Source organism: Lates calcarifer, linkage group LG2, assembly GCF_001640805.2.
Source record: "Lates calcarifer isolate ASB-BC8 linkage group LG2, TLL_Latcal_v3, whole genome shotgun sequence".
Lineage (NCBI taxonomy): Eukaryota > Metazoa > Chordata > Actinopteri > Centropomidae > Lates > Lates calcarifer.
In genome coordinates, this window is record NC_066834.1 from 20,253,237 (window position 1) to 20,267,577 (window position 14,341).

The 14,341-nt window shown below is 43.9% G+C and overlaps 2 protein-coding genes across 2 annotated transcripts; both read left to right on the forward strand.

The window, feature by feature from the left end:
- Positions 1-463: 463 nt before the first annotated feature.
- cplx3b (complexin 3b) lies at positions 464-7,998 on the forward strand. The gene is made up of 3 exons (XM_018697444.2): positions 464-2,186; positions 4,887-4,974; positions 5,198-7,998. The coding sequence occupies exons 1-3, from the start codon at positions 2,029-2,031 to the stop codon at positions 5,420-5,422; spliced, it is 471 nt and encodes a 156-aa protein (XP_018552960.1). The 5' UTR covers positions 464-2,028; the 3' UTR covers positions 5,423-7,998.
- A 1,462-nt stretch (positions 7,999-9,460) lies between these two features.
- si:ch1073-459b3.2 (growth arrest-specific protein 1) lies at positions 9,461-12,915 on the forward strand. The gene has a single exon (XM_018697488.1). It carries the CDS (start codon positions 10,184-10,186, stop codon positions 10,982-10,984), a length of 801 nt encoding a protein of 266 aa, XP_018553004.1. The 5' UTR covers positions 9,461-10,183; the 3' UTR covers positions 10,985-12,915.
- The last annotated feature ends 1,426 nt before the right edge of the window (positions 12,916-14,341 follow it).

Genomic DNA, 14,341 nt, shown 5'->3' on the forward strand with positions numbered 1-14,341 from the left:
AAAACAAAGAATTTAAAGACGAGGGACATTTGAGTGTGCAGCCAGGCTGTGTCTGTGGGTCTGTGTGTTCTGGGTCTAATAATAATAACTTGGCTGATGACAGTGGTGACAGTATATCACAAGAACAAGGTGTAAACAGCTGATGTATTAGTCATAAGAGCTGTGTACTTGCCAACACATGCAACATCTCTGCACTCACTCTTTTGGAGCAGACTCCTTCTGTGAGTCTGCAGCTGTCAAAACATGTCATCGTATGAAGGCTGTAGTTCTCTTTACTGAAAGGTATGAATTTCACCATAAGCCAGTGTGTGTGTGAGATATACATCTTCTTGGATTAAAACCTCCTGCTGTGTACCTGCTCGAGCACCTGTAGTCAGGGCTCAGTGAGTGAGACCTTGGGCTGGGAACAGATCCCATGGGTGTGAATATCAAAAGCAAAAGCATATAAATTGCTGTTGAAACATGCTGGTTAGGCAAATTCTTTCTTTTTATTCAATTTCACAGAGATTACAGTTTTGATCTTATTCACTGTGTTACATTTCAATCTATTTACCGCTGGCAGCTTTGAAGTTGGAAGGAGAATTTAAAGCGAGGCAGGTATAGGCTAACAAGGCCTCGCTAAGCCTGTGACAAAAAAGACACAGAGACGCGTTCTGTCTCTCCTGATCCACAGGGACCGGGAAAGTAGGCCAGGCTCGGTGTCAGACTGCTGCGAGGATCAGGACGCCAAAGTTGTTGACTTGTGATCAAAGTTCCTTTTCACACTTTGGATGTCAAGAATCTCACAGAGAGAGAGAGAGAGAGTGAGAGAGAGATTTAAAATATTCCTCACACACACACATGTAGGTTGTATTTTTAGCAGTGAGGCTTTCCAGATGAACACTGCGTCACATAGTGTCATCCATAAGCAGCCAGCCTTTTAATAAATCATCTTTTCTGGTGATGGAAGTTGAACTATTCACCCCGCCTACCCCATCACAGACACACAAACACAGACACTTGAAAGAAAGAAGAAAATCCTATAGGAGGACTAATAAGCATGAGACACTGATATTGTAAACTCACTACTACAGACACACGAGTCACTACAGGGATGTTATGGTGATGCAACTGGAGACAACATTTCTAATTTTAAAATGTCAACTCCAGTCCCTAATGTTAGGAGCAGGGAATATTAACAGGGGCATTAAATGCAAATATGGGAGGATGAATATCTGCTTAGACTCAGATGTATTTTGCGCCCTGTGCAGAAGCTCCATCGTTTCAGTCTCCTCTCATCTTGTGGAAATTGGCTCGTTCTTGCACAAACTCTTGCAGAGAAGACAGCCACTCATCATTTCTAAGTGATTAGGCCAATAAACCCTCCTCCTGCCCTGGGTTAATAGACAGCCATTTGACTAATTTGCAATTAGGAAGCTCTTTGTATGTTGACAAACTGTGTTATCAGGCTCCAGCGCGCAGATGACCCTGAGAGAGACAGAGGCACCAAAACAGCCAGGAGACACTGGGGTCTCGTCACGTGTTGTTTGCCCCCCCCCTCGGAGTCCTGTCTGACTCCATCCTGAGTTATAATCAGACGGCGAATCACGGGATCCCGTGCAGCCCAGCATGCCGACGCGCGCCGTGCAAGCGCACACCCAGTCCGGCGGTGCCTGGGATTGGGTGGAGGGAGTGGTGGCTGCGGACGGAGTCTCAGGATTGGTAGAGTTCACCGCCAAACTTGTTGACTCATAACTGAGCAGCTCCTCTCCATCCTTCACGGCGCGGAGCTGTCCAGGGCCAGTGGTGCTGAAACTGCCACCTCCCGACGCGCCGTTGGAATAATTTCGTCCATCCCCCCCCCCCCTCTCCGGGTTTCATTGCTCTCATCGAGCCTCTGAAAGTTATATGCTCTTGAGTGACACTTCCAGGCGTCTGGTTTAAGCGTCACTTGACGGATTTCCATCCGCCGTCGCCGCTCTATCCAAGAGCGCATCAAGCCTTCAACTTCTCGGCCCGATCAAACAGAGGACTCTCCGAACCGCAGCCATGGCTTTCATGGTAAAACACGTGGTGGGAGGACAGCTGAAGAACCTGACAGGCGGACTGACGGAGGAGAAAACCGAAGGGGAGAAATCAGAAGCCGCCGCGCAGGGGATGACTCAAGAGGAATTTGAACAATATCAGCAACAGTTAGAGGAGGAAAAGTAAGAGAACGATTGAGGCTTTGTGATTGTGAAGTAATGAAAATCTACAGTATGCCCTGTGTGTGTGTGTGTGTGTGTGTGTCGGGGGAAGCTCGGCATGTTTAAGCGGTGTGGGGTTCTTTTTTTGTGGGTAAATAGCTGAACGCTCCCAGTGCGCCGCGCGCTTTTTTACGCATCAGTGCAATAACATGAGCAGCTCATCACACAGCTGCTCCTCTCGCCCAGGGAGCTCTCTGTCTCTTAGCTTCGGCAAATTATGTAGAGCCGTTTTTAATTTGGGATTCCTGGAATAATTCTTCCACGGAAATGTCTACAGGGATTCGTGCCCGGGGCGAAAAACGTTCCTATTGCTGTGCGTGCGGACGAATAACGAATCAGACCGTGTGGTAAATAAAGTGCTGAAAGTAGAAGCTCTGTTTGGATGTTGTCAGAGGAGCAGCAGTATGAACTAATAATAATAATAATAATTTTGGCTTTACTTTCACAGCCGATTTTCATCATCTATAAGTTACTACTCAAGATGGTTGCGATACATTTACACTATAACAATATATTGCAGCCTAAAAAGTGCATAATTTGAGATTGAGATTGGTATGGTTTCTATTCTGTTACCTCTAATTTATGTTTTAGACGTAATTTTATGTAAATATTTTTAGCTGTGAGCTTTTAAATTCTTTTGTTATGATTTCTTCTATGATTTAAATCCTTCCTTGGTGTCTCACATACAAAAGTGAATTCTTTAAATGTTCTTTTTTTCCCCCTGTAATTTACATATTTGTTGTGGTGTTTATTTCCTGGGCCTACTGGAGGGCAATCTAAGGCAACAACAAGGTCATTTGGCAAAGAGTTCACCCAGCAGACACTAACTCACTATTGATTAGTGTGATGCTTCCCTTAGAGCAGGACTCCACATCCCATATCAGATGTTCACTGTCCTGCTCATGAAATAAGTTGCCATGGACACATAATGTCAAATAAAGAACTCATATCAGATTTTTAAAGGGAAATGGTAGACTCAGATTGCAAAGTGTCTTACAGTACCATGTGCAGACATTTTATCAATTAGTGGGAAGTGAAGTCTTGACTCAAGTAATAACACTGAGCAGTCCAGTGACCTCCACAGGAGGCCTGGCGAGATGCTTAACGTGCTGCCGTCATAGTGTGACCTTCAGTGGAAGTGAATTATTAGTCAGAGGTGCTAAACATGAACATAGATCACAGAGAAGCTTGTACAGATTAAAGCAGAATAAGGGCGGCGGGGTGGGCTGCTCACGCTAGCATGTCACATGTAGACATTTTATCGCCCTCAACACCCGGGCCACAGTGACAACCCTGGTCATCTGATGCCCTTGAGAGGAGAAGACACAAAGCTCTGCTCATTGGCTGCAAGTGAGCGCAGCATGGGCCTATGTGCCGTTTGGTGTTTGGCCCGCTCATGCTAATACAAAGTGAACTCAGGCTCACACGGACAGCACCACGACTGCTGCATCTTCAGATAAAAACGACCTTCCCCCCTGACACATTGGGTGCAAACACTTTGCAAACCATGCCTGTGGTTGCCCCCCCACCACACTCCGCCTTTAGATCATGCTGCTGATTTGATCCTTGCAGGCGTATCATCACCAATGTAGATTTGCTTTGAAGAACATCATCTAAGGTTCTTGTTTTTCTATAAGCACTATTTCACTGACTGTGATCAAATGTGGTCTTTTTGTCATTGTATTCATGCTATGTTTGGCCATAGGCCATAGCAGCATGTTTGTTCAACGTTATGTCATGTTGTTGACTCACAATGTCAAGAGGCATTTCAGGAAAATTTAGCAATTTACAAGTGACAATTATGAAGTACACTGAAGCCATAAATATTCCAGTGATGTGGAGTGGAGAGCACTGCCAGCAGCTTACTGTCTGCCCTCTGCTGGAGGCATCACACACTGTAGGCTGGCTTGTTTACAGGAGTGAGTTTTAAGGGACAAATGACACAACACTAATTTTAGAAATATCTCAAAGCCTTCCTTATATACTAAGTCAGACTTATGGGTTGAGGATGACTGGAATATATCTTTCACTTCTTAGACTGTTCAGCCTAAATTTCCCATTCACAAAACACACCTCTGCTCTTCTTCCAGGCTTTAAAGATGAAAACACAGTGAAACTCTGATGTTTAATAGTAGCTCTGCAGAGAGGGAGGTGAGTCCAGGATATGTATGTAAAGGGTTGACAGCTGTATAAGTGGGGGACTGGCAGCGACCCTGCAGCTAGTAGGTTACCCTTAGCAGTCCACATCCCACAAGGCCCTGAAATCCCTCAGAGGAGTGTTGGGCTGACAGGACGCTACATCTGAGGCTCCTAGACATGAGCAGAACAGCTCTTCCTGCTTTTTGTCCCCATGGCATCACTGCTGCTGCTGCTGCTCCACCTTCTGCCGGCTCTATCCTCAGTAGTTAAGAGAACACATGGCAATGCTAAGCTCCAAAGTCTCAGGGGTCCAAATCGGGCAAGGGCCTTATGATGCTCTTACTGAATGAAGAACACTGATTTTCATCATGTGGGGAATTAGCGATGTTAGTTCAAAGCTTTGGTGAAAGGGGAAAAGTCATACAGTTGATTAAAAAGGCATTTGTTTGGAAGCTGGGATGATTTAAATTTGTATGACATCTTGAACATTGTGCTAAAAAAAAATGTCCTCCTTTGTTGCAGACAAGAACGAGAAGCTCATTTTGCCCAGAAGAAAGCCGAGAGGGCTACAGTTAGAAGTCATTTCCGGGACAAGTACCGATTACCAAAGGTAAACTAATCCAGCTCTGCTTTTGTATAGAAAAGCAAATACGATACATCCTCAAAAAACAGCATCACTGTCTTTTTAAAGGTTATTCCTGCAGTCTACAGGGATTTGAACCTTTTGTTCCAAAGTTGTTTTTCTGTTCTCCTGTCTTGTTGGCTGTGTCATTACAGATATTCATGCATACGTTTTTCTATTGTGTGTCTGCCAACTTGTGTGTCAACCTCAGAATGAGCTCGACGAGACCCAGATCCAACAGGCGGGGAACGACGTGGAGCTGCCCACAGAGCTGGCCAAGATGATTGCCGAAGACAACCAGGAGGAAGCGCACAAGCAGTCAGTGCTGGGCCAGCTGTCCAACATCCAGAACGTGGACATCGACCAGCTGAAAGACAAAGCCCAGGCCACACTGGAAGACCTCAAAAAGCAGACGGAGAACTGCAGTCTCATGTGATTTGGCCAACTCTGTATCCCAGAGGATTAGAGTTGTACTTGTACAAATATTTTTCAGAGGCAGAGCCGCTCTAGAGATAGAAATATTCTTGTTGCTTCAGTGGAATGTCAGTTGGCAGAGCCACATAATAACAGTTTTTCTAGCGGTGCAAAGTTAGACAGACGCCCTGCGGAAAAGAGAGAAAGGATGAGGAAGCTGATATGTTGAAATCTGGGGCTCATATTACTCACTGGAAATAAAAATAGTATCGTTTAGGCAAACTAGTTTGGTGAGTTTTCCTTCAGTTGATCTTCAGATACCGTAGAAGTCATGAATGTCATTCGTATTTTTATTGAAATTAGCTGAGTTGCACTCTGAAAGACTGCGGTTCTTTGGCTCCTCCCATTGATTTTGACCAATGAGATGATTTCTGCATTTAGACCAGTTCCTCCTCTGAGAAAACTTTGTCCAGTGTGTATCAGATCCCTTCATTCCCTGACCTCCCTCGCTCTCTGTACCTCATGTGACCAGTGATAGCACAATATGATCCTGCAGCAGAGGTCTCAGGTGTGTGTGTGTGTGTGTGCAGGGTCTTATTGCTTCCAAACACACAGCAGCTAATTTCACTGATGAATATGTGTGTCTTCAACAGGAGAGAACACTCATCAGGAAAATCAGCTGAACACACGTACGCCAGGCTGACACTGGCTCATATGAGGAGGTCATATGTGTGTTATGTTGAATTTATGGAATTTGGTCATTTATTTTAGGATAAATAAAATGAAAGAGCCATTTGAGGGGCTGTTTATAGTCCACGTATAAAAGCACAAAATCTTGAAATGGGCAATATTCATTTAGAGCAGGAAATGAGGCTGAACTTTGTCGTAAGTAGCTTACTAATGTTGGCACCCTGGTGCCCTGATGAAAACTCCCTGCGAGCTGCATTAGTCTTAGTGTTAATCATTTCCTAAACATATCATTGCAAAGGCTTTTTCAGCTTTTTCCATACTTCAGTGTGCCTTGGACGTCCGTACAAGGTTGTCTTCTTTTAAGCTCCAAGATCAGTAAGCTACTTTTTGCAAAACCAGCCACTCTTGTTTTCTCTTGTTTTGTTTTGTTTTTTTTTAAAGTAAACTTAAAAGCAACAAATAACTTGTAAGCAGACATATATGATGTCTTACAGGCAGGACCGATTTGCTGCATTTTGAAAGCTGTAAGTAACTACAGTAAAGCATGTACAATAACTGTGTTCCCAAATTTAACCTAGCATCAGTATCAGCTACATAGGGAGTAAATCTGTTTTTGTGCTGCATTCCAGATGTTAAAAAACGACAGCTGCTCAGATGAGTGAAATGTAAATGCTTTAGAAATTGTATGCCAAAGCCTTTGGTGAAAACACTCGAACCAACATAAAGGAAATGGCATAAATATGTCAAACTGTGTAAGTGAAGTGTGTGTTTAAATCCAACTACGGAGTCCACATACAAACATTTATGTTGTATAAGATGTAAATGTATCTCCTGTTTGCCTATAACGTCAACATCGGCGGGTCATCGTTCACTCCGTTTTTCATCAGCTTGCTGGGGTCTCATAGTGTTGTCAACTGTCACATGACCTTTGACCTGTCCTCCATCTGACTGTGGTGCTGTTTTGTGCTGGTGGATTTTGTGTTGTTTAGACGACGTGATTATGTCAAGTGGTGTCTTTGTAAAAAAAAAAAAAAAAAACCTGGTCCTGTGGCTGAGAGTGCTGGTCGCAGCACACGGTCACTGTGAGCTTACTGCGGTATCCTGTCTCTGCTGTTTCCTAGCCAAACGTACATGAAGGCGTGGGCGAATTAAAGGAGGGTGTTGTTGATGTTGTGTTACATTCATATACACTACATTTTGCCAGTGTTTGAGTTTATGTAGCAGTGGTGCTGAGGGTGATGTCAGCTTTGATCTCTCATCTGTCCACACTTTGGTTCTTGTTATGGTTCAACTGCCAAAAAACAACAAAAAGAAAAAAAAAAGATTATAAAAGGTTTACTTTTACATATTAATTACTTACATATTTTATTTTAGAGGAAATGTGGGCAACAACGTATTGCCTGTTTTCTCTAAAATTTGTGGTAATTTCCTTTTTGCCACGCTACTGCTGAATGAAAACCAAGGCAACATTTAGACATTTACAGTACAGTGGTTATTGTCATGTGATAGATGAACAGTATATTCGTAACATTTCAATAATATGAAGCAGAGGAAAAGTTGCAATAAGTCCTTTTATAATAAAGTTATCTGCCATGTTTGATTATAAAACAATATTAATGGGTGGAGCAGAAGCCATAAAGCAAACTGTTTGCTTTGTATGAGTGTGTATGACTTGAAACAATAAGTAACTCAGTAATAATAATAATAATAATAATAACATACAAATGTAATTTTTGTGCTGTCACCCTGTGCAGTTGTTTTATTTTTTTCAGGCAATGGCTGCCACGACACACACAGTTTGTTCTTGTTCTTTGGCTGGTTATTTGTTTCATGATATCTCAATCATTATGTCTCTGAAAGTATTTCAGTGAGTTTTGAGTTTTAACTGCAATAAACTGATTTTTAGGATATTGTGCTTTCTTTCTGCTTTGTGTGATTTTTTTTTTTTTTTTAATTCCCCAACAGCCTCATCTTGTATTCAGCCATTTATCAGTGTTCATCAGTGGTTGAACACCAGGTGGAGACAAAAATACAGTCAGGCCTACAGAATTATCCAAGAGGAAGCTTCTAGCTGATTGATTATGATTGGCAGGTCAGAGATTGGATGCTGTTGTTAATTAGTATTAGCACAAGATGTATGCTGTATAAGGTTTCATATGGAGGGAAAACATTCTCTCATTCTGTGTCAACAGTGCAGAGACAAAATAAGTCAAATAATCCACATGTACCAGTGTGTGCTACAGACCTCCATGAAGAGAAATATTTATGCATATTTGTGTGTTTATATGTAGAGGATGGTTAAAATAATATAGTAATACAACTGTGTGTTTCTGTAATTTGTCCATCAATTAAGAGCCTAAATATAAAGACATGCATGATGCTAACACTATCCGCACTATGCAACTACAGAAAAGGGTCGTTTTTAAAAGCAGCTACCTTTCACATTGTAGTCTTGAATAGATATCTGGTTGGGCATCCATCTGGTTTTGGGGTGTAAAACTGGCACAGTCTTGGGGGGGTGGGGGCGGTTGGGGGGTGGCTCTGGAGAAAAAGAAAAATCAAGTTAGTTACCATTTCAATGGCAGGAAAGCCTGAGCTATAGGTAGTTTTCAAGTGTGGTGTGAAAGGGGATAGCTGTAAAATATATTGATGCTGAAACCCCTCTCCATTGACAGGCCGCAGTGCGTGAACAATCTTCAGCCTGGAAAGACACTGGGCCACTGCATGGACAATCTGACACAATTGGGGTGAAACGGGGCAGAAAATACTATTCTCTCCCATTCTCCTCTATCAATCGGGGCTTAAAAACCTCTGCAGAATGAGAGCCAGGAGAGGGAGACGAGACGGGACGGGACGGGACGGGACGGGGGCGGGACACGACAGAGCGACAATTAACGAGAACCTTTAAGGGAAACCCCTCAACGGCGAGGCAGTTATCACAGAGCCCCCACCACCACCACCACCACCACCCCCCACCCCGTTCAGTTTATGGCTTAAAAAAAGAAACAGATTTGTTTTTCCGCGGTGAAAATTGGAGCGGTGAAGTTGCAGATGTGAGCTTCTTGCAAAGGAATGCGTCCCCCCCCCCCCCCACCCCTTGTGTTTTGCTACAAGAGAAGTAGGGGACCACACAGAACCTGGGTTTCATGCAAGGAAAATTATAAACATTTTCTTCCAGGCTATCTCGTCATATAGAGAGGATTTGCGGAGCAGGGCTGTGCTGCTGTAGGGCCTGGAGATGGGTCCCACGGCTGACTCCTCAATGACGACCAATCGGTGGCCGGGATTGTAAATGAGAGAGAGGGAGAGGGAGAGAGAGGAGGGGGGGGGGGACTTTTCTTTCTTTTTTTTTCGACAGAAGGAGGGGTGTTGTGGGGAAATGCTCGGCGGACCGTGAAGCGTAACAGCAAGAAGGGGGACAAAGACGCACATAGCGGGACAAAATGCGACAGATAGAAACTTCTTCCAAGTAAAAAAAAAAAAAAGGGATAGAGAGAGAGGGGGGGGGAGAGAAAACATCGGAATGCGCGGATGGATGTTAAAAGTGGTAAAGTTGGAAAGAGGAGTCGAAACTAACAATGGTAAGAAAGATGAGTTCAAGTGTACAAACTGAGTTGCGGAGGACAACTACTGTGGTCAGACTGCGTGTTAACTTTGGATAGCCCCGCGGCGCGTTGCAGTGGCCACCTCGTATCGGCACCGGGGAGGAGAGAGAGAGAGAGAGAGAGACATGGAGCAGACTCTGACCGCAGTTTGGAGAATGGTCTCCCACTTTTGAACGGACATGCTTCCCGGAATGACTGTTGCTGCTCCGTTTCTCTTTTTTGCAGCCACGCGTGGTGATTTCCCTGAGTCAGATCCCGTCTTCCACTGTTGCAAAGCTGACCAGGAGGAGGCAAACTCAACCAACGTGCAAGTTTGCGGATGATCTCTAAGTGATCAAGTGAATTTTTTTTTTTTTTGAGCTGGTTACAAAAACAAAACAATGTATGGAATATGAACTTCAGTCTGTGAGGTTCAGCGTGTAAATCGTCCTTGTCCTTATGTGCTGGTGGAGAAAGTGCACGTCACCGAACTAGAACTCCATCCAAGCATGAAATGTTGGTGCAGCGCCCTGGCACTTCTCCCATGGGTGCTGGTGGCCATAGATGCCCAGCTAATCTGCTGGCAGGCGCTCCTCCGGTGCCACGACGAACCTGAATGCGACCTCGCGTACAGCCAGTATTTGGCGGCTTGTGAGGGGAACATCAGAGGGACGAGGAGGCAGTGCCCGAGCCACTGCATCAACGCTCTCATCAGGCTCAATCACACCCGCAGCGGGCCAGACCTGGAGACCTGCGACTGCGCCCAGGACCTGGAGTGCCTGAGCGCCAAAAGAGCCATAGAGCCGTGCCTCCCCCGCAGGTACCCGAGCGACGCCGGGGGGATAGGGTGCATGGAGGCCCGGCAGCGCTGCGAGGAGGACAGCAACTGCCACACCTCCCTCACGGCCTACTTGTCATATTGCGGGCAGCTGTTCAATGGCAGGAAGTGCTCCTCCAAGTGTAAAGCCACCATTCAGCAGATGCTGTTCATCCCAAATGGCATGCTGCTCAACCGCTGTGTTTGCGATGGGGTAGAGAGGCCTTTCTGTGAAGTGGTCAAGGAGAACATGAGCAAACTTTGCTCAATAGGAGACCACAATGTTATTTCAGACCAGCCTGATGTGGATGACATGTACGAGGATGAGGACTATGACCCCAAAAACGACAAAGAGGAAGTGTATACTGACCATTCCTCTGCTTCCCAGAGGTTACCCAGCTGCGTGACGCTCCTGTTCCATTCCTCTGGCACGGATATTATACTGAGACGATGGGTACTTGAAACATTTCTTGGCTTTATAAATGACACCTGAGGAAAGCGACTGTTCAAGAGTGTGAGGCCAGTCCTGGATTTGATAGGGTTTTGGTGACTTGCTCCAAGACACTTCAGCACAGCATTATCTTGCACCCAGGTCTGTTGGATGAGGAAAGTTATTTCTTCACCCACAAGGACTCCCCTGCCGTCCCAGTTTAGTTGCATGGAGACAGAGAGCACAGTAGTGATTTGTGTAGGCTTCCCCACAACCGTACAATTTGCATAGTAATTCTTCTTCATGCACATCTCACTCAGGAAAACTGCTCTTTTGATTTGTGATTCAAATCTTCCCACTGATGGCCTTGCAGCACTCTTTTTCTGCTAGTAGAAGTAGAAGAAAGCCTCTTGTCAAAAAACAGCAAAAATACTTCCAGGTGATGATGAGAGGATGTGAACCAAAACTAGACTTTTTTTTTTTTTTTTTTTGCAGGGCATTACCATTTTGTGTGCCTTTTTAAAAAGCTCCTGTTTGTTTGGTTTGGTTTCAATGCTACTTGGAGTGTGGCTTTATTAAGACCTTAGACAAACATTGGACCCATACACTCCGTGTTTGCTCTGCTCTCCATTTCAGGGGCCACTGCATTGTAGCAGCAACCACACTTCAAATATTTGTGGGAACAGTCAGAGGACAGGCAAGGGTGTGGGATCAAGTACTTAAATTAACTGAAGCGCCTCTCCAGCACTCTGTCTGGGGCCCCTCCCCCGGTCGAGATTGTTTTATTGAACTTTTCCTGAGGACCCCCAACCCCACTCCTCCTTCCTCCTCTCTACTGCCTGCCCCCCTCTCATGCCTTTAAAAAGACCCCCGTCCTTATTACCGCTTTCACACCGCAGCAACAACACAGGAAAACCTGTCTGCTGATGGTGTGAACGGGTCGACGCATACCTGAAGTTTGTCCACAGCACTGCTCGCAACAAGAGGTCTGCCTGGTCTGACACTGCTCGGTTTGTTATGCAGGGGTGAAACAAACTGCGTGATTCGAGCGTACGCTGTTGCAATGAGTTTATGGGTATTAAAGATTATTGTTAAGGACACTAGGGCGTATTCTGCATTAGTGAGTCTGCAGTGTAATAGCACAGCTGGAGAACAATAATCAGTGAACATAGCAGTGTTGAAGTAGCCTGATATGAATGGCTTAATTATTTTGACACAGTATCTGTTAACTAAACCAGAGGTGTGTGTTAGGCCATGTATAGAGATCTTTTAACATGCAGGACTCTCACTAAGTGCTTCCTAAATAACTTGCACAGACAGATAAAGGTCAGACTAATTAAGAGCAGACTGAGATCAGTTCAAAAATTTCTCATAAGGGCCTCCTCCTCAGAAAGATACTGAAGGCTTTTACTTTGTGTTTTGAGGCTGAGGGTCTTTGTTGTAGCAAACATTTACATAAGGAGATTCTGTGTGGCTACTGAGCAGTGAACAGGGTTAATATTACCTGTTTGAAGGTCCGAGGATTCAAACCAGCAGCCTTTCAGTCTCACTTCTCTCTTCCACTGTTCCACGTTAAGCTGTTAAGCAAAAAGAGAAAGTACAGTGTTTTTGTTAGTATTGATCATCCGTAGCAAAGCTGCCCATTTGTGTCTTTGCTACTTGAAATAGTGTCAAAATTAATCTTGTTTCAGTATGAAGTCTGATAAATGTTAAATTATGAAGCTAGAATATGAAGAATATGTATATATTTTTACAATTATAAAACAATAAGCCAGTGCGTGTGGCCACTGTCACTTACAACAAATGCATTTAATACAATATAAACACACAAATGTAGCTCAGATTTTTTTTATTTTTTTTCCCCCACGAAGCCAGACGTGATTTAGATTTTCTAATGTTTCATCTCATCTTGTGGGAATATAGCAGTGAAGACCTCAGAGCAGTGTCTTCCATGTGGGAGGGTGAGTTTTATAATAAAATGTTTATGAGCTAAAGTTGTGTAACAGTGTGATTTGTGCACAGAGATATAACAAGAAATGTGATAAAGACTGTATCCCTAACAAGCTCCTAAAGACTGATAAACATTTGATTTTTGTTGATTGCACATAAACTGAAAGTCTGAGGTTCAGAGGAACTTGAGTGACCGTATGAATGTGTTTAATGATCTGCTGAAAGAGGTGCAGTATATGCTGTAGTGGTGCTTGGGAAGTAGGTACACTAAAATATTGAAAAAGAAGTAGCTATAATTCATATACCTGCAACCACATAGTTACTAATTAAAAAAAAACGTAAAATCTTGATGTTTTAGGCTGCTGAACTGAAAGCCGAAAAAGAGAGTTTATTGTTTGAAAATGTCATTCTCAAGTCAGTCAAGAGACTCGACAGTCTGCATGTGACTATGTTTCACTCTGTAATATTCAAGGGATTAGGCCAGTGTAACTGAAACCTGGTGAGGAATTTTGAGTGTCTAGTCGTTGCACAATACATCCTCATTGGAGCAAAAACAGTAAATCAGGATTCTACTGACATTTTAGGCTCAGGTTGTAATTAAACCATCGCCATCATTTTTAGAGTAGGAAGGCAGGAAACATTTCAGCTCTTCCAACTGAGTTTACTGTTTGCACTCAAATTTGCCTTCAGTGTATTCAGACTTTGCTAATGACCAAAAGTCATTTGGGGCTTGTTCGACACTTACTATGGTATTTACAAGTCATTAACAAATTGTAAAAGAGTCATCTAGCATTGCTGCTAGGTGTGAGGTGCACACCTGTTTTGCAAATGTAACTTAGGTCACATCCAAAAGGTACAAATGTGCAGTGGCAATAGTAGAAAATTTACAGAAAAAAATGAGGACGTTTCTGTAAGCCATAGTTGCCTGTGTGACCCCAGCCTCGCGTGACAAAATTGACGTCGGATGAGTAATTAGAAATTTTTTTTACTTGAGCTAACAGGTGGCAACGTCTCCAAGCCTGGAGAGAATTTCTCCACAGCTTCTCCCGTTTTTTTTTTTTTTTTTTTGAACCACAGGAATCCTCAGGCTATTCCAACTGTCTGTTGTGTCATAAAACGTGGAGATAGAGAAACAAAGTGGCTTACAGCTACAGTGTAGTCTGACTCCCTCTAGTTTAGTTAGATTGTCTTTGGACCAATCTGTCTTAACTATTGCCATGCATCTTAAAGTCCTCCAATACAACCACCCAGCCCCCTTCAAAACCCCCACCTCCTCATCCCAATTCTGGGAGCAAAATCAAAACAAACATGAGCCGAGCAGCCTTGGGGAGTAGAGTGTGTGTGGAGGGAACAGGGGGATACAGAGGCAGCACTGTGCTGGAGCCCATTTTCTAAATTATCTTTATTCAACATTTCTCTGAAACACCCCCGACCCCCACTCTCTCTCTCTTCACTGCTCCAAAGTGGGAG

Coding starts and splice junctions, on each gene's coding strand:
- cplx3b (XM_018697444.2), top strand. CDS start 2,029: ATGGCTTTCATGGTAAAACACGTGGTGGGAGGACAGCTGAAGAACCTG. Junction 2,187..4,886: donor CAACAGTTAGAGGAGGAAAA/GTAAGAGAACGA, acceptor CCTTTGTTGCAG/ACAAGAACGAGAAGCTCATT. Junction 4,975..5,197: donor ACAAGTACCGATTACCAAAG/GTAAACTAATCC, acceptor TGTCAACCTCAG/AATGAGCTCGACGAGACCCA.
- si:ch1073-459b3.2 (XM_018697488.1), top strand. CDS start 10,184: ATGAAATGTTGGTGCAGCGCCCTGGCACTTCTCCCATGGGTGCTGGTG.